This window comes from Homalodisca vitripennis, chromosome 2 (genome assembly GCF_021130785.1).
Source record: "Homalodisca vitripennis isolate AUS2020 chromosome 2, UT_GWSS_2.1, whole genome shotgun sequence".
NCBI classification, from domain to species: Eukaryota; Metazoa; Arthropoda; class Insecta; order Hemiptera; family Cicadellidae; genus Homalodisca; species Homalodisca vitripennis.
The window spans coordinates 87,832,686-87,859,171 of record NC_060208.1 but is presented as its reverse complement, the minus strand read 5'-3'; the positions used below and the strand labels follow the sequence as shown (position 1 = coordinate 87,859,171).

The 26,486-nt window shown below is 32.0% G+C and overlaps 1 protein-coding gene across 1 annotated transcript in view; it reads left to right on the top strand.

The window, feature by feature from the left end:
• LOC124354330 overlaps positions 1-23,272 on the top strand; it is a 97,727-nt gene extending 74,455 nt beyond the window's left edge. The window contains exons 3-4 of the mRNA XM_046804696.1: positions 11,427-11,597; positions 22,805-23,272. Of these exons, the coding sequence (XP_046660652.1) occupies positions 11,427-11,597; positions 22,805-22,926 (293 nt within the window). The 3' untranslated portion in view covers positions 22,927-23,272. The remainder of the gene's footprint in view (positions 1-11,426; positions 11,598-22,804) is intronic.
• The last annotated feature ends 3,214 nt before the right edge of the window (positions 23,273-26,486 follow it).

Genomic DNA, 26,486 nt, shown 5'->3' with positions numbered 1-26,486 from the left:
TTGTTTTTAAACTTTTCGATGTCCTAGAAGTGTGAATTTTATATACATTTGCTTTATGCTTTAATTAGAAAACGACAACATTTTAATTCTGATTAACTACTCATCAGGGTTGAAAAGGATAGTAATTTATAGAAAAAATATACATTTGTTTTTCAACATGCCATTGGATTACAACTGTGAAATTTGAAATATACGTGCCTTATGCAATCCTATAAAGATCATAATGTTTGTAAAACATAGAATAACTGCGTTTTCTTTTTTTTAATTCTCGCTGTCCAACGATAATTTAACAAAAATATGTTTTTACTCTAATCAAACCACCGTCATTGGAAATACCTTATACTGGCATTACACAATACAATAGCCGTAGGTAGAGTTTTCAGACTAACGTATATACGAGGCTCTAAAAAGTTGCTGTTTAAATCTAGAGTCCAATTATTCTGGAGATTGGAATATCTTTTAGTGACCATCACTTATTTTCAGGAGTGTTTATTACGGCATTTAAAAAGGATATACTTATCACATATCTGTTATTCAATAGGAAATAGCGTAACGAGGCGTCGGATATTTGCTAGTAATTTTATATTTACCCTAAAACCCATGAAAATATACACATTTTCCAGGTACAATTGTTGCCTTAAATGTTATTAAGTGAAGCAGAAAGCAAAGCAAAAGATCCACATTTTTGTTTTCTATATTGTTTTCAAAACATGATTTTCTTCTATGTAACACAACCAATACAAAATCTTTTCACAAATGTAAGTTGCCAATATTGCGAAATTTAACAAAATTTCGTGAAGTTGGACAATGGTCTAACTTCATTTTCACTAAGTGAAAACGTAGTGTGGAAGTTTGCATACGGTCTAACTGGTCTTCATTAAATCTTATATATAAGTTTTAGTTGGCCCACACAAAGTGAGAGGCCAAGCAGCGCTTTATGCCTAGCAACTTAAAAGTAAGGCTGATTTAATTACGAGTAGGCTAAAAGCAACTTGTCTTGACGCTTACCTCTGGAGTTGCAGCTCCTTTATGTATCATCCTTTACAAACTTAAGCAAGTCATAAAAGTATAATCAGTATGAAAAATTTTGATTAAAGTTCAAACTAAAGAATTATAGTAGATGTTTAATTTATTAATGTATATAATTAATTGATAAGGGACGCAAATTTACAGTCAAAGTTGTAATATATAAACACAATTTAGGACATTAAATTGATATCAGGTAAAAAATAGCCGGCGAGCGTCAAAGATTTATGTATGAGGGATTATGGTGCTCTCATTATTATTGCTCTCCCACCAGTTTTTGAACTTTCGAATGACATGACGTAGAGGAATGAAAATAAGTCCATCTCTACATGAGTATTGAAAATTGTAAATATTGTTCAATTGAGAGTCCTGGTTGGAGTTAAAAAGTAACTAATATGGTAAATATGGTAATACATTGTTCTTATGGGTTACCATATTGGAAACGAGAAAATCACTAAACACACAAATGTAAATAAACAGGTTATGTTTTTAAGATAAATAATGGGAAATTTTTGTGTATTTACTTTAATGATACTTAACTATAAAGTTGGTGGTCTTCATTCGTCGGAACGTTTTAGTATAATCTGCAATATTACTTTCAAATAAGCTAAACGGTAAAGAACTTTTTTACTATGGTACGATACCCAGCATTATTTATAGAAATGGGTTAAACGGAGCATGAATATTATCTATGATTGAAATGTTTTATTTGCTAAATTTCCTGTCTGCCTGTTCAGATTTTTTTATGAATCTTAAACATGCTCTGCGAAGATCTAAGGTTTTAAATGCAGTACTTAGCTTAGAATTGGCTAATACTAATATACAGATAATGTAATAGCCAATTTACTGCTTTACGTAGTACACACTCAAAAATTTGCCACCAGAAAATCAATAGAAGTTTGTGTCTCTATAGTGCAGTTTTGATTTATTTACATAGTATAACAGACGAAATGAATCTGATTTCTCTCTGCCTGTGTATAGAAAATGAGCAAGGAAATTTTACAATAAATGATTAGTTAGAACAAAGGTTCTTTCATACTTTTCAAATCATTTATTACAAATGTTCCATTAAAATTTAATTGTCTGAGCATTTAGTAAGGTCTTTTTTTTACAAGTTGATGGTGAAATATTATTTATTATTCATATTTAAACAATTACTTTCGAATTAATAATGTAGAGGGACGGATTTTGTTTTGAAACTAAACTTTTACTGCATTCATATCGAAATTGAAAATGGTAAACTTCGGTCCATTGTGGGTTTCTCCTCGGGCAAATATGTTGTCCGCTGCGTGGAGAACGCGATGTCTCCCACGCTAACTTGAAATCAGCCACGGCTTCAATCTAGTCCAATTTAAAAATATTAATTAGATAAAAAAGTTATTGTTAGCTAAATACTATGAGCAAATGAAATATCCATTGATTTAAACCCAACTCTTAGCCGAAAAGATATGAATAATCAATCATAAAACGTAAAAATGGTTAAATTAAATTGTAAATTTAGGTAAGGGCAAAAAATTACATGAATGAAAATAAAAAATTTCAAAATATTTCCTATGGTAATGAACAATTCAAAATTTTAGCTCTACTGTTATAAATCCCTATGGCAAGACCATCAGATGACATAAATCCCAAGAGCAAAGTGTAAATGCTCTAAGCAACCAACAGAAACGCACTTGAGCTTTAGGTCATTATACTTTTACGGATGACTCTAAGACAAATAAGAGACACATAAAGTTGTAAATGTCTCGTTTAGCTGCTATAAGAGGGAGGTCCCAGTCGCTTTTAATGACTGTATTCGTATGACGTAGTAATCATGCTGTCATACAATATTTGTTTGAGAGATAATGGTTTGTTTGTAAATATTTATGCAAAGAATGTTTGGAACAATCTCTCGTGGCTTACGTTATAAAATGACACGATTTATATTTTTTATCTTCACGTTTCTATATTATAAGGACAAGTGAAGCACTCGCACATAGTGTTTACGGGTTAAAGCATATAAAAATATTTTAGATCTATACAACACAGTTAATTCCTGCTAAAAATGAACTATTTTCACACGAATACATACTGCAAGAATTTAGGAATGCCACATTGTATTTACAATATTGGTTTGCTTTGCCTTAAACCAGAGGTCTCTGGAATGGTCACCCATCACTTCGCATAACTATAAGATATAATAATTTAGTACAATAGGTTTGATATCCGGTACTTCTGTTTTGGAGATAGCTAGATATATTATAGCGTATGATTGAGCTTTATCGAAGCCTAGGGCCAATGTAAACATTCCGTCTCTGTCTTTCTATATTTATATCTGTCCACACAAAATCTCAAAAAAACTTAATTGGAATTTTGTATGAAGCTTTATTTCTGTACACGCAGTATTGTGTTTGATAGTGGTGCATGTCACTACATTGAGCTGAGGATTAGCAAACATCTTTATATTTACCATATATGTAACCATGTGGACAATGCTAAATCACAAAATAAATTATCTTGTAAACAGACTGAGAGCAACCATATGATATTTTAGTATGCGACATATTAGCACTTGGAGTGTAACTTTCGTACGATATTTTGAGATAAATTCTACATGTAGGCTTGACATTTTTATGCTTCTCATTGAATTCTGTAGGGCAAAATATGGTGTAGATTACCCCTTGTATTATTTGTGTATCTACCTTGTTTTTAGACTGTAAAAACATTAGCAGCAAGAATTTTTATCAACGTTGCAGTATGTACTTTTGATCATACAGTAAATTCAAGTAAAACATGTTGTGCTGAATTTTGGATGTACGTAACATGGATTCAGGGAAATATCTCAAAAATTCATGTAATAATACAAACCGCTTCATATAGTTTCGAAATTCAATTAGTGAGGACGATTAAGTTAATAAGCTTATAAGTTAAGTAAATACATTAAAAGCCCATCTTAGAAATGTGTTTAAAGTAAACAAATTCTAAATTAATTTGAATTTGTTGCTCATAATAATTTGATATTACAACTATTTCGGATGTTAGAGTATTTTGATAATGCATTAATATAAATTTATTGAAAGTATAATTTTGTTCAAAAGTAGTGATCACTATTTTAATAGTAAGTAATTGTAACTATTTAACACCTTTGGTAACTACCTACCTCGGAATATGTTGTATTTTGTTATATATTATATGTTGTAATATGCTGTATATTACACCCAAACGATGTATATATTGAAGTTAGTTATTTAATTCTCTGTATACTCTAATATTTACAAACCTGATATGCACAAAACCTGTCATGGCCGAAAGCATTTGTTTAGCTGCATTCATCCTTATAGTCCGTATTATGTATTTTAGTCCGTATCATCTATTCAGGCAACTCTGGTTTTTTTATAATCATGAGACTCTTCACTATTCAGAGTCCACTTCGTTGGTGTGGACTGCACTTTTGTGACTTTAAAATACTTGAGTTTTGTTTTAATAGCTATACCTATTTCATTAGTTGTAGTTCATGTAGTTTCCAGAAGTGGTATTAAAACCAATAATAATATTATGATACCACTAAGTATAATAATGGTACTATACCATACCATTGTTATTGACTGGTATATTTTATATATTATATATCAAGTATATTTTACTACTAATTTAGCCAAATATTAAAGTGGTTATGGGAAATAACAAAAGTATATATTTTGTGTATTTTAAAGTAGTTTCAAACGAAAATGTTTTGTAAAAGGCTTATTTGATTAAATAATAGGAATAGAAATAAATAATATTATATTATAATAATATAATATTATATAAAAGAAATAATATTAGAAATAAAATACGTATAGAAAGTTAAATATAATTACAAATACGCATAATGTGGAATAAATATCAAAGAAATAAAAAAATGATTGCAATCGTTAAATAAATACTAAAAATAGTTTTACGTAGATGAATTATGATTAATTTCAATTTATAATTATAATTATAAAAACGTAATTTCATATGAATATAAAACTAACTGCTTAACTAACAACCGGAACTACATTTAAAGGATTTGAACATAAAAATAAGATTTATGCCTCTCCTACGTCGCTCTAGCATAAAATCTCCATGAATATTTCGCTGTTGAATAACTTTTATCTTTCACATGTTGTATTTGTATGAATAATTTTGACAATAGATAGTCTTTTACAAAATGATATAGAGAATATCAGCCATAACGGCCGTTTATATATGATGGTACTTTGGATTGAAATCTAAACCACAACCAGACAGAGAGATCAGCTTTCGCGGGAACAATGAACACACTCAAAGTATTGTAATTGAATAGAGAACTCCATAGTTAGTTTTAGTCCGGCAGCAGAGAGCCAATTTGCTTTGATTATAGTTTTTTTTTTTTTTTTTTTTTTTTTTAAATCCCTGACGGAGCTGGATCCAGGAGACCTCTCTCGCATGCTGGACACTTAACTTGAAACCTCTACTACATTAGAATATATGCCTATAGTTTATAGGAATAAAATTGTTGCCGAGGTAGTATAGGTATATATATTATATGTTTTAAAGTTTGAAGTGAGATTTTCAGCATGTGAGAGTTGCTGCCGGGATCCTGTTCCGTCAGAGGTCTTCTTTAGAAAAACACACTATGATCACACCTAGATTTCTGTAAAGTCAAAAAAATGTTTTCTGGGGAATAAATCAATCCTCAGCTCCACTAACTTTAGTGAGTGTTGGAATTTAATTTCCCAGAAATAAATTTTGGGCTCCACGCATCTATTTATAAACTACTTACACAAGTTAAGATTCATGCACATGTTCAAATTAGCCTTGGTTCAACCTGTCTCTTAGTGCAGCATATGGAATTTGACGTTGTCACATACTTGACTCCTGGAACCTGGAGTTATGATCATCTGGAGAGATCAAAACAATAGTTTGGCAGCAAAGAAGATAAAAATATATCCACATTCCAGGAGTCAAGTGTTCAGCAGCGTCAGATATCAGATGCACTAAGAGGAAGGTGTACTGGAGCTAAACTCAACATTTATGTTGAATTAGCCCTGCCCACCAAACCTACAATATATATAGAAAACTCGGTTGCCTCACTGTGCTCAGAGATCCCATCTAAAACAACGCAGTGTTCTAAATTCTGCACCTTATGGCATAATGAAAATACCTCTCCTACAGATTGCACTGTAATTTTTGGTCAACGTATATCTGTGATCTAACTATGTAAAGCGTTCATTTCTTCGTCCCCGATTTATTTAGGATCTATTCAAGCGAACTTGACTCCAGATTCTAAAAGTCAAGTGTATGGCAGCCTCAGATTCCAGACGCTACACTAACAGGAAGGTCAAATGAAGCTACTCTGAACACATTTAATCAACCTTTCCCTCTATAGCTACGTTATGTAAAGATTGATGCTGAATCAATTGATAAGATTAAGAGTATTTGGTTACAATTGTGACCTTCCGTCCCCTTGGACACATTCATCTTTGATTTTAAGTAACATTATTTTATTCTCTTATACAATACGAATGGGTCCTAGGTTCTTCCATTATATTGCTATGTAAGCATTCTAATCAGAAAATTAACAATTTAAAGACGTTGAGAACTTCTTAACTGTGTCAAAGTTTGATTTAAACAAACTCTTAGTTTATTATAAATGTATACCGGTACTGTTCTTTGCTCAAACTTATTGTAGAAGACATTTTTATCTGAATAAAGACCTTATAATTTGTGTTGGGGTAAAATCCATGTAGATTTATGTAAACAATATAGCTTTATTTTTATCCTACTATTTAATACGCAAATCCTTTTTTAATTACCTTTTAGAAATTATTGCTTATTTTTACAATGGATAAATTAAAGTTACACCAGGAATTATCATGTACACAAGAGTATTGTTGATTATAATATAGATAGTTCCTTTCATACCAACTATTTCACTGATCTCCATACGGGGTGTGGTTATCTGGTCGTGCATAGGTAATGAGGTATGTAACATCATAATTCCACCCCGTAGAAGGGTTTTGAAGTTAATCCCAATTTTGTTTAATCTTCAATATTTATTTTGGCTCAGTAGAAATATACCCTATAAGTAGGCAATGGAGTACCTAAGTACTGGTTCATTTTAAACAAATTTCCAATGAGGATTGCATATATTTTGTTATCGGTCTAGCAAAGTATACTCAAGTATTTAAATAGGCATCCAAAATATAAGGTTGAAACTACTTACGTACCATTAAATAAAAAAGCCTAATCAATACAAAAATGTCATTGCTTATTTTGCTATACCTTCTTTACTTATAGATGGTGGTACTTTGGATTGAAATCTAAAACCAGCCACAAAGTCTTTTGAATCAGATTATATTTCTAAATTACCAATATAATAGTGATAATACAATAGAATCTGATGTGCGAGAACATCGGAGCTTTATATATAGTCACTAATTTGGTTTTAGATGTATTGTACCGGTAAAATCTTCCTCCAGGCACTGCAGAAGAAACATAACCTGGATAATGTGTCAAGACATTCTAGGATCCTATGAGAATGGTGGAGCGAGGCATTAAACGCAAAAATATACATATTACCACCATCATTACTGCAAGAAATGTTGTTGATAATCGGTAAGAACAGGACAGGCCCAAAGACTGAGCCCTGGGACACACCCATCTCCACTGACAAATTAGATGAGGCCTGACGGTGGAGAAAGCCTAAGACAAAGCAACGCAAATGGTTTGTCAACTACCTGACTGCCATCCAGAGGAAAGGTGGATAGCCTATTTAAAGCAATTCCATTCCAAGCCTTTAAAGTTTATACATCTTAGCTTAATATTTATATAAGCTTTATTTCTTTGTACAAAAGTAAGTCACGTGCCACGTGCCACGTGAACATAATTCCTGACACGTATTTGGGGACGTTGGAATGGGTAAGGTTACGGAGATTCGTTGATATAGATCATGGAATCTTGCCAAGTTAGTTAAGGTAAATGGAACAGAAACAGACTGCCAAGATCAGAATTGACTAGAAATGCTGACTGGCGACCACCTCGCAGATGATAAATATCTGATATAAACTTATTACTATAACTGGTATAAGCTATTACTTATAGTAAATTATCTATCGTGAAAAATAAATCTTAAACAATATTTAATGTGACGTTTACCAATAAACATCATAAACATTTCAAGAATAAACAATCAAAGATATGAATACTAACAGGAGACAAGTTTTACGGTGGAACTATTTACACCACAGTCACGTAGATTAGTAGTTTGTTTCGTGGGTTTTATTCTGATTTATAAATAAAATGGTGGTGTCACTTTTAATAAAAGCAATTGTAATGTTAATCTACCAAGTTTCTTTATTGTATTAATTAAGTAAGCTATATTTTTTGCGCAATTACACAATAAAATGTATTATACTCATTCTCTTAATTATGACGTTATTTACTATGAGAAAGGATAGTTACCATATGTAATAAGGATAAAATTTAACGATAAGCTTCAAATATGAGGAATTTCTGTCGCAAAACAAGAATGTACACGACACTGCATAACGTTTTTACTTATGAAATCATGTAGTGTGTAAAGTATCGTTATGCTATTAGGCCGACTACTTACATTAGGTTGAAGGCTAGTTAGTTAATTTACTCTGGTATTCTTGCATAACTGTTCTAAAACTACTGACCTAAGATAATATACTAAAATTGTAAGTCAAAATCTAATTTTAAACGATTGTTGTATTTACTCCGGTAAATGAATGCGACACAAGATTCGGACTTATCGGATATTAAATTTTATACACAAACTATAATACAAGTTTTAGTAATTAAATAATACCATTCAATTTATATTAGAAGAGCAACTATAGCTCTAACATAAATAATTATACTTATAATACATATAAGTTATTTATAGTATAAAATTTGAAGAGAAATTTTTCGAACTAAAAGTTGTCTCTCATTTTACAGAATGTTATTTATGCGTTAGAGTAAAACTTTTGATCTCGCTTGCTATCTGTATGCATCAGGCTAATAAGCATAACAATCAGCACTAGTATGCTCTTAACCTGTTAACAAATGGTCTGGGTACATGTTATATGGTAGTTCCAAGGTGTACTAACATATTTGTTACTTACGTCAAGAACTACGGATGTTAGCGATCAAGAAAGGCAAGTGCTTTAGCTTCGGGCTATAGCAACGAAAAAATACAAATTAATTTATGACATAGTTTTTTTTTGTTTTTTGTTTTTTGTTTTTGTGTTTTTGTGTGTTTTTTTTTTTTTTTTTTTTTTTTTAGGATGGCCATACACGTATGTATCCCAGTCAGAGCGTACAGCGCAGAGTGTGTATACGTACCTGTAAGAGATTTGTTTCACGAAATTCGACAAGTATGTTTTCAACTATCTGGTACATGAAGTAGCTATTTCTCTCAAAAAGAGATAAATATTTATTTTATCCTCCAAAGAAATAAAGTTACTCCGTTCCTTCAGTGTGTATTGCTGGTATTATAATTACAGCATTGCTAACATACGATGAAGAGACATTTTGATACGTTTGAAATATGACATAAATCAGTATTATTTAACTATTCACGAGGAAATATTTCAGCATTTTTCAATTTGAAAGATTCACTTTGTTGACTGTCAGGATTTTAAAACTAAATTGAGGTATTAAGTATAGATTACTTTAATAATTTTTTTTTAGGAGAAGCTGATTCCCTTTTAAGCCTTATTCTGTCCGTCCTCATGAGCCACTGGCCTGTGCGAGGATCTTATCAAACAGAATAAAGGGGAGTGTCAATACAGTACATGGTAGATAGTACTGATAAAAAGTGCTTCGGTCACAGACCAGATTTGAACCTGCGCTATCTCTAACTTTAAGTCCAACATCTTAGACCGCTCGTCATCGGCACTTCCAAACATTCATATTTCGAAACGCGTGAGCCTATAGCGTATTTTTAATTGTAATTACATTTTGAGACTTTTCATGTAATTGTTTATGATGAAAAGTTGTGTGTTATTTAATTTTTTTTGTTGAAGACCTCACTTTTACAAATTATAACAGTTATACGTTTCTTCCAGCTCAGAAGTTTTGTGTTATTCCCACAAATTTGTATTGTAGTTTCCATCTCATAATAAGACAATCTTTCCCTCTCTTGGTTTAGGCTGCCTAAACGAAATGTGCGTTTAATTCCTGTCTCGTATTTCATATCAAAAGTGCTTTTTATTTTTGTTTCTTCTATTATTTAGATCTGTGATAAACAGTATGAACTTTAAAACTTGTTTTTAGATACAGCCATGTGCTTAAGTGAAAAGTGATTTTTTTTAAATCTAGATTTTTATTTAATTTCAGAAAGTAGGTCTGAATTGTAAAAAGTTTTTAAATTTGAGGTACAAACAGCTTAGGAAGTGTTATAAAAATGTTAGGAATTACTTCAATACTCCTTCTTCATCGTCATTTATATGAATAGAGTTTTATGAATCTCACAGTAATAAACATACCTATTAAGTAAATGAAAGAGTAAATGAAACAATCCATTTCAGAAAATAGTACTAGCACAATTTGTTTTACTTAAGTGTCGTTTGCATAATTTAAGAAGTTTATGGATCCAAGCCAAACTGTAACTGTTATTAATCGCACTGGCATGGAAACATGGCTGACCAGTTATAACCGTTAGGGAGAGTCTTTCTTAAATGTATACTTTTATAAAAAATCTCATTAAACATTGCAATATAAAATTTTTTGGGTGATTGTATTTGATTATAAATCAACCTACTCAGAAAAAACTAGAAGAAAACAAAGAATGACTAAATAATTAACTAAAGCAATAACTTATAAGTATTAAACCCCTTTTTAAACTTAGACGATAGAATCAATAAATGTTTAACAATCCCCTTTATTTATATATATAAACTTAAGAGAAAAGTGGTTTTCATAAAACGTTTCCTACCATAAAAACATGAATAGTAAAAATCCTTGTGCAGTATCATGATTTTTGTGGTTAAATATAAATATAAAAGGATTCCTTAAATAGATTCTAACGCTTTTGTTTCTGTAATTTATTCTTTAAACATTTTTTATGCTAGTAATCTATACATAAGCAATATCAATTTCGACAAAGACGCATGTCACTCCATGTGATGTAGCTGAACGTTAGCGAACACTTTCACATTGGTCAAAATGGCAGGGTAATAGCCTTGTACATAATCTGAGTACAATTATATTAAATATAACATATGACGTAGTAATACATATCGGCTAATGAAATTAGCTTTATAGACATTTCTATTCATCCTCTGCGTAGAATATTTTATGTAGACTGTAAACGATGAATGTGAGTCCAATACATTATGACGTGAAGATAACTGAAACAACATAATAAAAGAACAATTGCTGGTGTTTATAAACATTATACTTTGCAGCACTGGGCGCCCCGAGTCCACAGTCAGGGAGCAGCCATGGTCAGCCTCAGGCCGGCTCTCCCAGCACCCCGGGCCCCGTGGGTGGCGTCCGCCGAGGCAAGGGTTGGCGTGAGTGGCGCAGGGGTGATCCTACACTCATCAATAGCCTCTGGAAGAGCAAGACGCCTCTGGGTAAGTACTGTTAGGGAGATAGAAATGAGATCACGTATTTCTTTAATAGCTTATAAATTTAAAAAAAAATTTAAAAAAAGTAAAATGTAAAAAAGTTATTTGTTGATTTTAGAACGAAATTCATTCGCCCAAAAAGACCACCTAGATCTCCTCTCTTTGCTAAATTACAGTAGACGACACACGCTGGACTCTTGACATTACCTTACTCATGTCTTTGACTCTGACAAAAGATTCAATGTAAATGAAGTGGCGAACTATAAACGCTCCCTCATTGTGGGAGATACATATGTGATAAAATGTGCAGTATAATTAATTTAAAACATAAAAATTGAAAACCTAACATTCTAAGCCATTTTACTAAAGTATTTTCTAAACAAGGAACTAAGTAAGCCATAAATATATATTTGAGCAAAACAAGGTAGATAACGTTCATTGTGGTAACTGTGTTCGCCTCGTAAATGTTATCGATAAATTTATACCAGTTTTTTAATAAACATACACACTTTCTAATATTAGTACTCAAAGAATCTGAACAGTTTTTATTGAATCATATACAAAACCAAGAATATACACATTGAAATATAAAGAACCAAATAGGATTCTAACAGCAAATACAAATATTGTCTTGACTATGCATTTATTAACAACCCAGCAGTAATTTAAATAAATAAATTCAGTTCTTTGCCTGTTTTCGTCTATTCAACTGTTGAAGTTTTAACAACACAGAGTTTTTTTTACACAGAGAGAACCTCAGTAAGAGCAACAACAGCAAAGCTTGTGGTAAGGAGATTCCTATCTCGCTATTACTTATTAAAAATACATACTTATAATGAAATATTTAGCTTGTATTCAGCTTTTTATTTTGTGGAAAATAATAAGTTTTTTTGGCATTCAGTAAAGATGATCTAATGATGAAAATGCAAATGCAACTCGAAAAATAAAAATTTCATTATTTCATGTAGAAATAGGTTTTTTATGTCCTAGTAAAATACAAAAACAAACCCATTTCTAGTAAAGTTTTTAATGTTGAGCTTATTTTAAAATTTAACTAAAGGAGCATTATTTTTCCTGAAACACGAGGAATAACAAAGGTTTATAGTATGTAATAGATTTCACACTAAAGTTTATATAATACAATGTCAGTTTTATAATATATTATTTGTTAACGTGTTGGCAGTAGTACCACGGTTAACAATTACAGCATGGGGTTATAGCTCCTACCGTCCCGTGTTGACTGTGAACACAACCCCCGGTATTGTTGGGGTAATTGGTCGGCGAAAGCTGTTGCAACTGTAATCAACTTTACCATTGTCGATATACGGAATACACACCTACAGTTGCTGCCATTATAGTGACTAATGAAGTTATAGAATAACTAGCAGTTACGTGGATTCACACGCAATTAGGTTATGAAAATTAGGAACACCAAGGAAATACTGTTTTTAAACAACATTCTATATGAGATAGTCACTGAATATTCCAATCTCCTGATCCATTTTAGGTTTAAGATGAAACATTTTTTGAGTTGCCGTGAAATAGTTTTTACAATTATCTATGAAATAGCTTGAATTCCTTTCTAATATTTCATGATATTTGATTAAATAACACCAATGATTTTTGTAACAATTGAAATACTTTAGGCCAGTGTGGAGTAATCCTAAAGTCGAAGTCGAAGCTTATTAGTTAAAGATATTATAATGTTATAACTCAATATAATTTTGAAAAGGAAGTAGGTAAATTTTAAGGTGCATAATTATTTAGTATTTATGGTTAAGAGTTTTAGATCAGTGAAATACTTAGATATATCTTAGGCTTTTCACGTGTGTTAGCAATTCTGGTTAGAATGAACTACATATTTGATGACTTGTTTGGGTTTGCTTTGATCACGAAAACAAACACATACATAGGTCCGAAAAGCCTACACCTCTCAAAATACAAGTAAATTTGTAGCAAAAGTTATATTACTATACTGTTCATGCATTTCATACTTATTTAATACAAGGTAAATATTTTAATGAAATATCCTGTTTTATTATCTGGATAACCTGCTCAACGATGATTAGAGAAAAGTTCAATATAAGAAGTTTTGTTACTTTTAAGCTGTCTATATGCTTTCAAAATTATAAATGTAAATACATTTAACATGGTACTTAAACTAATTAACTATATAATTGTTGTCGTACTAAAATATTTATACAGAGCATTTTATTGCAGTTTTGCCGGTTCTTGAATTAATAGCATGTGTTTATTTCCAATTCATTTCTTATGGGGATTTTTTGGACTTCAGAAACCAATGGAGCGTAGCCTGTAGGGGATTTCTAAATGAAAATAAACATACGTGTTAACCAGGGATCCTAAGAATGTTAATGTAAAATTTCAGTACAATAGGTCCATTAGTTGTTACGTCATTGAGTAATTTTTTTATCTCTTATGGCAAGAAGCTTATAAATTTAACTTAGTCCTCTAAGAACCTCTGCGCTGTTTCCGGAGTAATAGGATATTTTGGATGGGTCAGGTTAGGGAGTAGGGGCGAGATCCTATCGCGTGTTATATTCCTATCGAGGTCCATGAGAAAGAATTAGGGCACTACATCTCAAAGTCATGTCTCCACGGAAGAAGGGGAGCCCAGCTCTGAACCAGCCTCTCCAGTCAAAGTAGGAAGGGGGTGGCACATCCTTGTTGAGTCTAGCAAGAACCTCTGAGGTTAGGGAACAAACCCCACCAACTCCAACAGTCATCTCCCACAGTAGACTAGACCTGTCGAATAGCCCATGAACCCCAGAATATCGACATTTGAGGTTAGTGATGTGCCGCTCCTGAACATCCATAATGTTGCCTAAATTTAAGTGACACATCGGTTTTTGCTGTGCCCAGTGGTGGGTTCAACTAGAAGGTACTAAACCAGCTAGAAGTGATCCATGCTGGGTTGTCATTGAGTAATACGTGCATAAACAAAGAGAGAGACACCATTAGATTGTTTTATAAAAGTATAGATTTAATTGGTGAAAAATTTTTATACACATAGTTTATAAAGCCAATTTACGTTTGTATTGTATTTCACTTGAAGCATTATAAGATATCAGTATGAATCTTATAACATTCAAGATTAATTGTAACGAAAAAATTGTGTTGACAATTTTGAGGTAATTAATAGCTAAAGTACGTATGTCACATAAAACTAGGTAGTAATATAATTGCTTGTACTTTAATCTCTTTTTCTTAGAAACAAATTAAATGTAATGTTCAGTAAGGTTATTGAGATTATTTGTAATGGTTCTTCAAAATGTATTCCTTGTATTTAATGAGGGCTCTCATCTTGATATATACAATTAAAGGTACATTACAAGTTGAAATCTTTGAACGCCTTTTCTTTTATACAGAACCATTAAAAAACAAACAAACATATACGAACAATTTTATTCATTAAATAAATTTCAGAATAAATGAATTTGCTTTGTTGCCATGTTTATCCCATCAAGCTTATTATATGCTTTCTCTGTATAAATGCAAACAAATTGAAAATAGTTGTTACATTAATTAAGCACGTGGTGAAACAATTATTACATGGAACAGTTGATTACATTTATTTAACAGACTCTTTCAATAAATATTTTCTAACTTGAAATATATGAGAGCAAGATGGGACTTTGAACTGCTTCAGATACCAGTAGTGTGTAGCCCGGAGAGATTTTGGAAATGATAATAGGCCTATATTCATACCATGGACCCTAAGAAAGTCCATGTACAATTTCAATATAACCTTTTGATTTGTTTACCCATGATATCAAAACAAAGAAATTCACTTTAGCATTTAAAATATTATTTGTTTTATATATTATATAATATATATTTGTATTAAAATACACATATATATATATATATATATATATATATTATTGAGTGGATCTAAGAGTGTTCATATAACGTTTAAGGACAATCCGTTGTTAAGGCGTAAAATCAAAACAAACGAAGAAAGACAATTTTACTTTTATTATATTGTTAGCATATATAAATGTTATAGTGAGGTTGGACACAAAATAGTAAAGTTCTATAAATTTTATCAATTTAGATATTGCTATTGAAATTTAAAATTAAATAACTACAACCAACATAAATAATACTTACACACTTAAATAATTACATTATGAGAGTGTTGCCATCCATCTCATATTACGTTGGAGTCTTATGTAGTTTTTGGAAATTATGAATTACAATCTCCATGGTTAAGAAAAACAATAATATTAAACGAATGGATATCAAAAATATTAAATTACTCGTCAGATGTTATGTAGAATATTTTTAAGTCCGTACAAAGAAATTAATTTTATAAATGAGGAATTTATCGTTTATTTAGACTATCTGGTTACCTAAATATTAAAATTAGCTAACTTAATATTATAAAACGCTTTGAATGTAATATATTCATATTAAGATATAAATGAAAAATCTCTTAGCTGAGGTACTACCAATATAAGGTCATGTTGGATTGCATGTGCAGATAATGGTCTATAATTTTAAGGGTTTAATAAACGATATAAAATCAATAAATAAGATATTTATATTTAAAAAGGTTTATGTTTTTCAACATAATATTTGGGTCACTGCTATAGGTATACATATATTGAACATACTTTGGACTAATAAGCCCGTTACAGTTACAAAGTTTGTACTTCTGCGCTTGTAAATCACTTACGGTGTAAAGGGGTAGAGTGAACATCCTAACTTCTCGCTGTTCCTTCCTCTTCAATTGGCATACATTGTTGCTAAACTCGTATTTTTACGTCAAACGGCTTTCAAGATAATATATTGAGAAACCTAGGTAAACATACATACAAAGATATAAACTATTAAAAGTGGCTCGATTTACTATTAATATTTACAATTTTGTTTAATTCCCTAAAATAAAATTTACGCATAATTTAATGTCCAACCAGCTTACTGCCTTTTTGTGTACCCTCAATACTTGTTTCTCGAAGTAATGATTATCTGTAAATCTGATACAGTACAGTGCGTGTTCTTAGTACATAATTCTGTTTTCTTGGGATTACACCTAATCAGTATTGTTCAATAATTTATGTCATAAAAGTTGCAATTAGTATATATTACATTGCTTAGTGAGTGCACTTGCTATGACCATGGAATCACTGCGCTCCATTGTTTCCTCAAATTTTAGTCACAGAGCGAATAGTTTGTTGAATCATGCTAATGCCCAGTCCCTCGGTTTTGTTGTTTCAGTTACTGTTAATATGCCGCTACAAAATGTCTAGTGGAAACCTATTCAATACACTACGTCTACACATGCACAATTTTGTTTAAGAAGTAAAATCCAAAATAAACTAATTGGTTTCAACTTGCCACTGCTGCCATCTATAATAAAAGTTAGACAATGCTACATGTCATAAGTATATACATCACACAACGACAGTTATTATTTGTTCACACAAATAAAAAGTAATGTGGCATGGCGAGTCAGTATACAATGGCCAATGGCGTAGTGTAGCGGGTACGGCGGTTATCGCAAGATAACCAGATCAAGCAACGTCGAGCGTGGCTGCTGCTTGGATGGGTGACCGCTGAGCGATCCTGTCCTTGCAAGCAGCTCGCCTGCCCGGCCATTGGTGGTGCTTCGGAAGTCACCTTTAAGCCGTTGGTCCCCAGGTTAAGTGTTAGAGAGGGATTCTTAGCCCTAACTCCGCCTGGTAAAATAAGACATTCTTTACTTTACTTTACTTTTATCCATATCAGCTATCAAGTATATTTTATATATCCACATTAAATTTATTTTATATAAATTATTAAAAAATCCATTTTTGTGGTACTCTGGAATAAGATTATGCGTATATTTCATTATTAAATTTAAATAATGCTGCAAGCAGTTAGCCACGGCTTGGCACACGATTTCGTAGGCTTTGCACGTGTATGCATTATATTTCTGCATAAGCCGTTCTGGTTCAAGTGCATTATATTTCCGACGCAAATGTTGAGTTTGCCTTGTAGACACGACCAAGAAACCCTGTAAAAATTGTAATTTACTCCATTCTTAGTACTCTTTGCTCCATAGTTAATTTTGTCTTTTCTACCGATCAAACAAATATACGTGCACAGGTTTGAGAATCCTGCTTTTGTCAAAAGACACCAAATATGGGGTTATAACTGTCGTTAAATTTATAGTTAAGGTTGTATAGTAACTTACGCAGTAGTCAAAAGTAAATTTGTACTAAAACTTTTAATTTTATTATTTGGATATTTTCTTACTTTTTTCTCAATTCGGTCGCAGAAAAGGTTGAAATAGAAGTGCTTTTACTATATTGAAACAATGTTTATTATTTTTAAGAGGCTGTTTCAATTAATAATATTTGTTAGATTTAATACACTATAAAAGTAAAAAAAATTGTAAATGGTGGTTAAATTAATTAAACATATGGTTGTGCTATCATAACACGATGTCAACACAGAACACTTGGGAATGCCGCAATCTGGTCTTGCAGGTCAATCCAGGAGGTCGAAAGTAGGAATGTAGGATTTGTGAGAACGAAGCTGGGAAACGTCCACTTTCTCAGCTACTTTATCCCACAGCATCTAGTTACAGACATCACATTGAGCGAAACGGCAAGGAAGAAAAATCACCACTGGCATTGATATAACTGAGGGCAGCCTGTGTCGAAGAGGGGAACTCTAAAGCTCCCGGGCTGGACGGTATCACAAACATAGCACTTGTCCAACAATTAGTTATGATTTTGCAGAGGATGCTGTACGCTGGATGCCATTGAAATGGTGGTTCATAACAAAAACAAAGTGACATCAGGTGATAGATCAAAGAGCGCATATAAATAATATTTCCTAAAGGTTACGCTGAATATCAGGTGGGATAGCATCTTGGGGGCATTGTCTAAGATGGAAATCCCTCACTTTCAGAAGGTAGTGGTGAGCAACCTCGGTGAATGGATCCTGGAGTAGAAAGATCTCCTAGCAAACCATACGCTATATGGGAGTAATTATAGATTCCACGTTAACTTCAAGGCACAAGTTCATCACAGAATCACTAAGGCGGCAACAGTTAGGAACGCCCTCTCACGGTTTATGCCCAACATAGAGAACCGAAGCGGAACATAGCAAAAGCAGAGCTTTCCTGATGTCGGTAGTTACGTCAGTCATGACATAAAACATCTCTATCTGGGCGGATGGATTGACGGCGGAGTCTGCAAGCAGGAAGATAACATCTTTGTCATTAAGTACATTAGGGTAGCAATTGGTTTACACGCAGTCTCGAAGGAGCCAGCAGAGGTCATCTCCGTGATGGTAAAAATTGAGATCTTAGTGAAGGGACGGAAGCAAATTTTTGAGCGAAGGTATATTTGCAAGGAAGAGTGGAAGTTACGAAAAAAGAAGGGATTATTAATATTAAAGAAAGAAGAAAATCCATAGTACGATATAAGAAAAGCTAGGACGAATCCACGAAGGGAAGATGGACATGTCGTCTGATTCCTAAAGTGGAGAAGTTGACGAGCCGATCACGTGGCGAAATCAATTACTATGTGGCGCAGATGCAGTCAAGACACGGCTGCTTCAGGGATTATCTATATTAAATTAAGTACGAGGAATCCCCACAGTGTCCACACTGTACAGAAAGTGATAAAGATGCGGAGCATTTGTTTTTCGCTTGCCCCCGGTATAAACCAAGCGAGAGGTTCTAGAATGGTCAGGCCATTTAGAACTCACGCCCGAAGGACTCATTGGGTCAATGAAGTACTCTGAAGTAGCGTAAACGGTGATAGCAACCTTTGTTACAGAAGTCCTCAAGGACCTATGGAACGAAGAGCAGAAGAGGAATGAGAATAAAAAGAACACCAGTTACCTAAACAATTTCGTTAATATATAGGCTAAATAAGGGGAGAATGAAGTCTATGAGATGGAAAAATTGCTGACAATAGGTAATGCCTGACAGCCGCTCCGTGGGGATCACAGGCTGTGGGGCTGGTCGGGTCTTGGTATAGTAGAGAATTTATAGCATGACCGGTGACTTCGAGATGCGCCGTAGGCAAAGACGGAACTAAAGTGGTGGGGGGTGGAGCGGCTCAGTCTCTTGCCGTATTTAGCCTTGTGAACTTCGGTCTCCAGTCTTCTATACATGCCGCCCAAAAAACATTCGCTTGTGCCAATTCACGAGTTGTAATACAATTTGTGAATTAATTGCGTTGTGCTCATAACGTTTTAAGTAAAGAGTTTGAGATGGATCATAATGTAAAAAGTAAAATTGGAGGTAGAAAGGTTATACACGGCCAAGCAATAGAAGTGCTTCCCATTTTATGAAACGGGAAGCAGAAACCAACACACTTTCTAAATTTGAAGAAAGTTCAACAGCGTGTCGTAGAGGCAACTGGAATTTCTAAAAGTACGCTGAGACGAATTTTGAAGGAGGAAAAAAATAAGTCCAATTGGCAATTCTTTTAGTACGCCCAACAAAGTAAGAAAACGCAAACATACTAAACTTAATCTGGACAATCTTGATTTGGGTGTAGTTCGAAGAACAATAAATAATTTTCATCGACAACGGGGTTTTGTTATGTTAACTATTGCGTGTGGATCGTTGGCGTTATTGTTATTTTAAGTATACATAATTAATTAACTTGATACAAGTTAGTAGATAAAACTGAGTTTTTTCTTATTCTACTGTGTATATTGACAAATTAGTTTAACCAGTTTTATATTAATTTTTAATTTAGCAGCTAGGCTATGTCAGTTGAAAATTTTGTAGTGTATAATTGTATTTACTATCGTAAATCCTGACGCTTACACGGTTAGTATATGATAAATTGAATTTTAATGGCTAACAAAGCGTAACAATTACAATTCTGAACTGTTGTCGTCGTTGGAGATCAAGAATAATATAAATTCCTACCCTTTCCCAATTTATGAGAACCCTTTCTTACCACCAGGTACCTCTACTGCGAACTCATTAAGAAGGGTGAGCTATGAACACAATTTCGGCAGAACATAGTCATTGTTAAGATCACGTACATCCGGTCCCAATATTTCCAAGATTTCCTGTATTGAATTCCCCATCATAAAAGTCCGTCGCCGTAACTTCAAAAGAGTCTAGAAATGTTCAAATATTCTCAAGGTCTCCTATATTAAATTGCTCATCATAAAAGACCACCGTGGTAAGAACATAAGGGTCTAGAAATATTGGCAAACACTACAATATTTGGCTCACGCCACCACTATGAGCCGGAAGCCGAAAACTCTCAGTAGGGTTAGTAGCACCGTACTCACTCCCCTACTTTAGATTGTGCCCCCACGCGCTCAACTCCTCCACTCCTCACGCGCATCCCACCGGTCATGCTATAAATTCCCTAGAGTAATTATATCCTCCCGGCAAGATCTTGGCAATGTCCCCTCACAACGTGGTAAACCAAACACTACGTCCAATGAAGAGAAAGTTTTCTTCTCTTAAAGTACAATAAAATTATCTCATAAATTTAAAAGAAAAATGTTTAATTGTTAAATGCAAAATGTGATTGCTTTAAGATTTGCAGTTGATTTTTCTCTTAATAAAAAAATTGATATTTAAATAATGTCATTTTAAATTAAATTTTTTAAATCAATTATTATTTTAATTTTTTATTTTTTTTAATGTTACGCAACTTAACTCATAATCTTGCATGTTTGAGGTATTTATAAAAATTGGGTAAGAGACAATTCTAAATTAAAAATATTTTACTAAGTATTCAAATATGTCCCTAGAAAGGGATCATGAACATTTTTTCTGGTACTGCAATCATGATATATGAACATTTAAAATATACGTTATAATTTTAAGAATTATAAATATAATAATATAATAAATATATTAATAATGAATTTGATTATCATCCAAATTGGGCAAGAAAACCAAATGCTGGAACATTAAAACAATTTAAAAATACACTTAGATAAAATAATAACGATATAAGTCTCTATAATGTGACACAAAATATTGATAACAAATTTACGCTTAGAATGTATGGTTTAGTGCAAAAACACTGTAATAGAAATAAAAAAAAAATTTAAAATATCCAAAGCTTCTTGGTTCAAGAAATTATATATATATATATATATATATATATATATATATATATATATATATATATATAGTATTTGGCCGTATCTGTCACATATGCGTTTAAATAAGCACATTCACCCGGCAAGTGAGAGATCCGGGTTCGACTCCCGGCGGAGCAAGTACTTTTTGTGATTCAATGTTTATTGAAATTAAATAAGGCTATTGCCATTTATACAATTTAACGTAAATAAAAGTCGTTTGACAGGTGTTTGGTCTTCCGATCATATATTAGTTTGCTTATTTCAACGCATATGTGACAGATACGGCCAAATACAAAATAATTGAATCGGAAAAAGTAAGCGCTCTGTGGTGTAATGGTAGCACATTCACCCGGCAAGTGAGAGATCCGGGTTCGACTCCCGGCGGAGCAAGTACTTTTTGTGATTCAATGTTTATTGAAATTAAATAAGGTTATTGCCATTTATACAATTTAACGTAAATAAAAGTCGTTTGACAGGTGTTTGGTCTTCCGATCATATGTTAGTTTGCTTATTTAAACGCATATGTGACAGATACGGCCAAATACAAAATAATTGAATCGGAAAAAGTAAGCGCTCTGTGGTGTAATGGTAGCACATTCACCCGGCAAGTGAGAGATCCGGGTTTGACTCCCGGCGGAGCAAGTACTTTTTGTGATTCAATGTTTATTGAAATTATATATATATATATATATATATATATATATATATATATATACAATTTATCGGTGCATTACTCTAACAAACTTCATCATTTGACTTGTCGCGTGTGAAAATAAGTATGAAATGTCATATAAAGTGAAGTATAATCTTGCGTAGTTTAACTATTTTTCCGTCTAACTGTTCTTACTTTATTACTCAATGTAGTCGGGTGTAAATTACTGGTTTGGAATAGGGTTTACATATACTCTTCTGAGTCTAGTCATAAATAATGTGATAATTATATTTGTTGAAATTTCAGGTTATTTGATAAGAAATTTGTCAATTTTCAATACAATATCAATTTAATGGTAAATATGTTGAAAATTAATTGCAAGTTCTATTTAACTTTAGGCTGGCGTGTACATTCCTAATAAAAAACATTTTTGTAAAAGCAAATATAGACATAGAACTGTTTGGTGTTTCAGGTAATGCAGAGATGTATATAGTACTTGCTCTTCTCATCGGTTTCGTGACGGTGGTAATCGGCTGTTGGCTGTCAGACAACTGCTGGTCCCCGGAACCGGAACACCTCACTACGATCGCATAGCACGTCCACACGCGTGTCGCTCGCATCCACACCGTCGTCATTGAGCAATGGACCGAGCCACCTGTCGTGCCGGTCATACAGACTGTCTGATGTCTTACTAGAGCAACACGAGTTGGTAGGAGTTGAGTGAGTACAACATTCGGTAACACTATTGAACACTTAAGGATTTGAAGGAAAAAAGTGGTGAATGTAGCACAAAAGCGAAAAAAATACTTTGCCGAACACCTAATTTGGGAAGAATGGTAAAAAATATAAGTTATCATTCAATAGAAGAACTGTGGCAAGACAAGTGGCTTAAGATTACAAGAAAGGAAAAATTTGGGAAAAGGAAACAAAATAAAACAGGATTAAAGCTAATTATTAATTGTTAGTAAAAATATCATATATGATTGTAATTATTAGTTGGGAAAAATAAAATGTTCCCTCATAAAGAATTAATAAAGAAAATAAAGGAAATATACATACATAATCGACCTATGCAAGAAAATTTAAAATGTAGTACAAAATGGCAGATGTGAGGAAAATAAGTAAACAAAGAGAACAATTTAAAAAGTAGTATACACAATATGACGAAGGGTAGAAAAATGTAAATTGATTGGACAAAATGTATTTCCAGATTACTAAGTAAAGACTTAATTATCAAAAGTGAAGTAATACATTGGATACTGTAGGTAGTGGCTGTCTAAGTAGACTACAAGTGTATGTTCAATGTCTGAGCTCTTCACTCCACTATATGGCTCAGTAGAGAGGGCTATATTGGTAGCGAAGATGTCGGTTGGAGAAGTGAGTGATGAATTTACGCTAGAATAAACATTTTATACAAACATTTTAGAGTAAATAAAATAAATATGAGCAAATATTTGTATTGTAAACGAGCTACACTTTAACGGGCTGCAGCGTTATGCGTTATGTTTGTCAACAATGCAGGTTTAAACAAGATAATTATTTTACAAATTTCATTTCTTTTAACAAGGTTTATTGCGCTTAGAATGACTTTCATTTATTAGAATATCATCATTACAACAAAGAATTATTAATCCAATATGTAACGTATCTTATTAATCACATTGATGAAGTAACTGGTAACAAAAATATTTAAATTTTTATAACTGTTAAATGATTGTACAAAAGTTTAGTTGCAATGCATTATTTTAAATTTATTTTTAACCAAAAATATTGTTTCAGAAGAAACATGTTATGGAATTTCTTTGTCTAACGATTTATTTAAGATTAAAGAACTAATTTAAATAAATTGTCATTTGCTTTGCAATAAATTTTGATCATATAATTTGTGAACAACATAAAATTCTAAGAAATCTCTTAAAGACAATGACAAAAATTACAATTGTTCCATCAGCTAGAACATTAATTTTGTATTTACTGATGTTTTATACCATTCCTTTGTGAAAATATACATGCAGGATTTATTGTTATGATTAGATTCATTAACTGTGAGATGTAACGTGAGTAATATAGAATACAAGTTAGTACTGGATAAACATTTTGGAGAATGATTGGTGTAGCTTTAAAATAGTGGTTGTGACTAATTTAACCAAAGTTTTACGTTCTAGTGGTATCATGTAAGTCTCCTATGGTCTCTTTCACATTGTCAACGTTTTTGTTTTGCTTTTGGAGATAATAGAAAATGGTGGTATTTTGTCACACTAATATTATCCAAGATTTTTTTCATATTCAACCAATAGTGTATGATTGTTTTAAGTGTTCCTTCCTTTTATAAAATTGAAGACTTGTGAGTGAAGATCAAACAGTTATGCGCAATGACTGTATTGTATTGTATTGTATTGTACTTACATCGTAACATTGTATTGTATTGTATTGTATTATAGATGACGCGCACCACCGCTCAACGTAGGGTAGAATGCACACGATGTACTAGATTAGCTAGAGCTGTTCTAAATAAATAAATAATACGGGTCCAAAATTATTTAAAGTAAGAACAACAATAAACAAGTGAATCCAATTAAAATTTCTAAATTTATCATAAATTGGTTTTTAATAACATATCTTGTTAATATCTTGGTTGTTCGCTTTTAAGACAAAACGTATCTTCATATTGGTGATAAAAATAATATGGTTAAAATTGTATTTGTTTAGCATAATAACGTTGTTTTCCATTCTAAAATATTCATTGGATTAACAGTTGAAAACTTAAATTAAACTTCGTTACAATATTTCTATTTATAATTAAATATCTTTTTACAGAATGATTAAACCTTATAAATTGGTAATGGAGCAATCAAGTTCAATAAATAAATTTTATTGTTTTGTTCACGTTAAGTAATATTGTAATTATTAATAATATTGTAATTTTAAATAAATACTAATTTGTATCTTTCCTTACATTGACGCTAAGTATAAATAAAAAGCTCAAATAACCAATGCCTTGGAGTGAATAATTCTACTAAAATGATAATTTGATATTAAAATAACGAGTTATTTACCGTTATTAGGAATGCCAAGATAAGCATAATATATATTTCCGTTTACTTGTGGCTTTAATAACAAAAGAGCTTATAACATGTTTGTAATGTTTTATAACATTCGTCTTCTTTTGTACAGTAAAATACTCAAGTACTTACAATTACTTGAAAGAACTTTGAGGAATCATTTTGTTTCATGTATGTACTATTTAAGAAAATGGATATAACACAGTATTCCCATCTCTGTATACTACTTACTTAAGTAACTTTATCATCAAATGTTCTCTAAGAGCTTAATCAAATATTACCACCCCAAGATATAGCCACCCTTTTAAACGCATTTAACTTTAGTTCATTTTATTTGTTACATTACACCAATTCATACTCAGTTTAAATTTTTTCACAACGAAGAATTTTATTTGAATGAATAATACTATTACAGCAAATCAACAAATTATAAATTACACTCAAAATCTAAATTAATTGTATCGATTTGTATGTCTTACCACTCACCGCATGTGATTTATTTTTTACTAAATCCTTAACCATAAAAAATCAAATTTTCATTTACTTCTATAGTTACTAATTATTGTTACACTGTTGTTCTAAGAATGTCCTTATTAAGTACTAAGCACATTACAAACAAATATGGATTTTTGGACTTTTATCTCCATTTATAAGTACATGAAGAGAGAAATTATATTTACTTGGATGAGAATAATTTATTCTAATGCTTAGACGAGATAGACAATTAAATTTTAATCCACTTACCTCAACCAAGTTCATAAGTTTGAATAAAAATATGATAATAGGCAATATAATATCGAAATTCTTACATCACATAGTTTTAAACTTATGTTACTGAACCTGGTTGATGTTCTCTTGATACGTGTTACATGTGCACCACATAACGATGACAATTTCCAGTTTCCCTGGTATCCTATAAAACCAGGAAAATTAGAAATTAGGGGAAATAAGGGAATTTCCTATTTTTAATTTTAGTTTTTAAAAATTTGTGTTTGTCAGTATTCCTGAAGTTTAATCAGAAGTTAAGTACATCGATATAACAGTACTCCCAAGATATGGCTATGTAGAAAGGCATTAAGGATCACTTGGTAT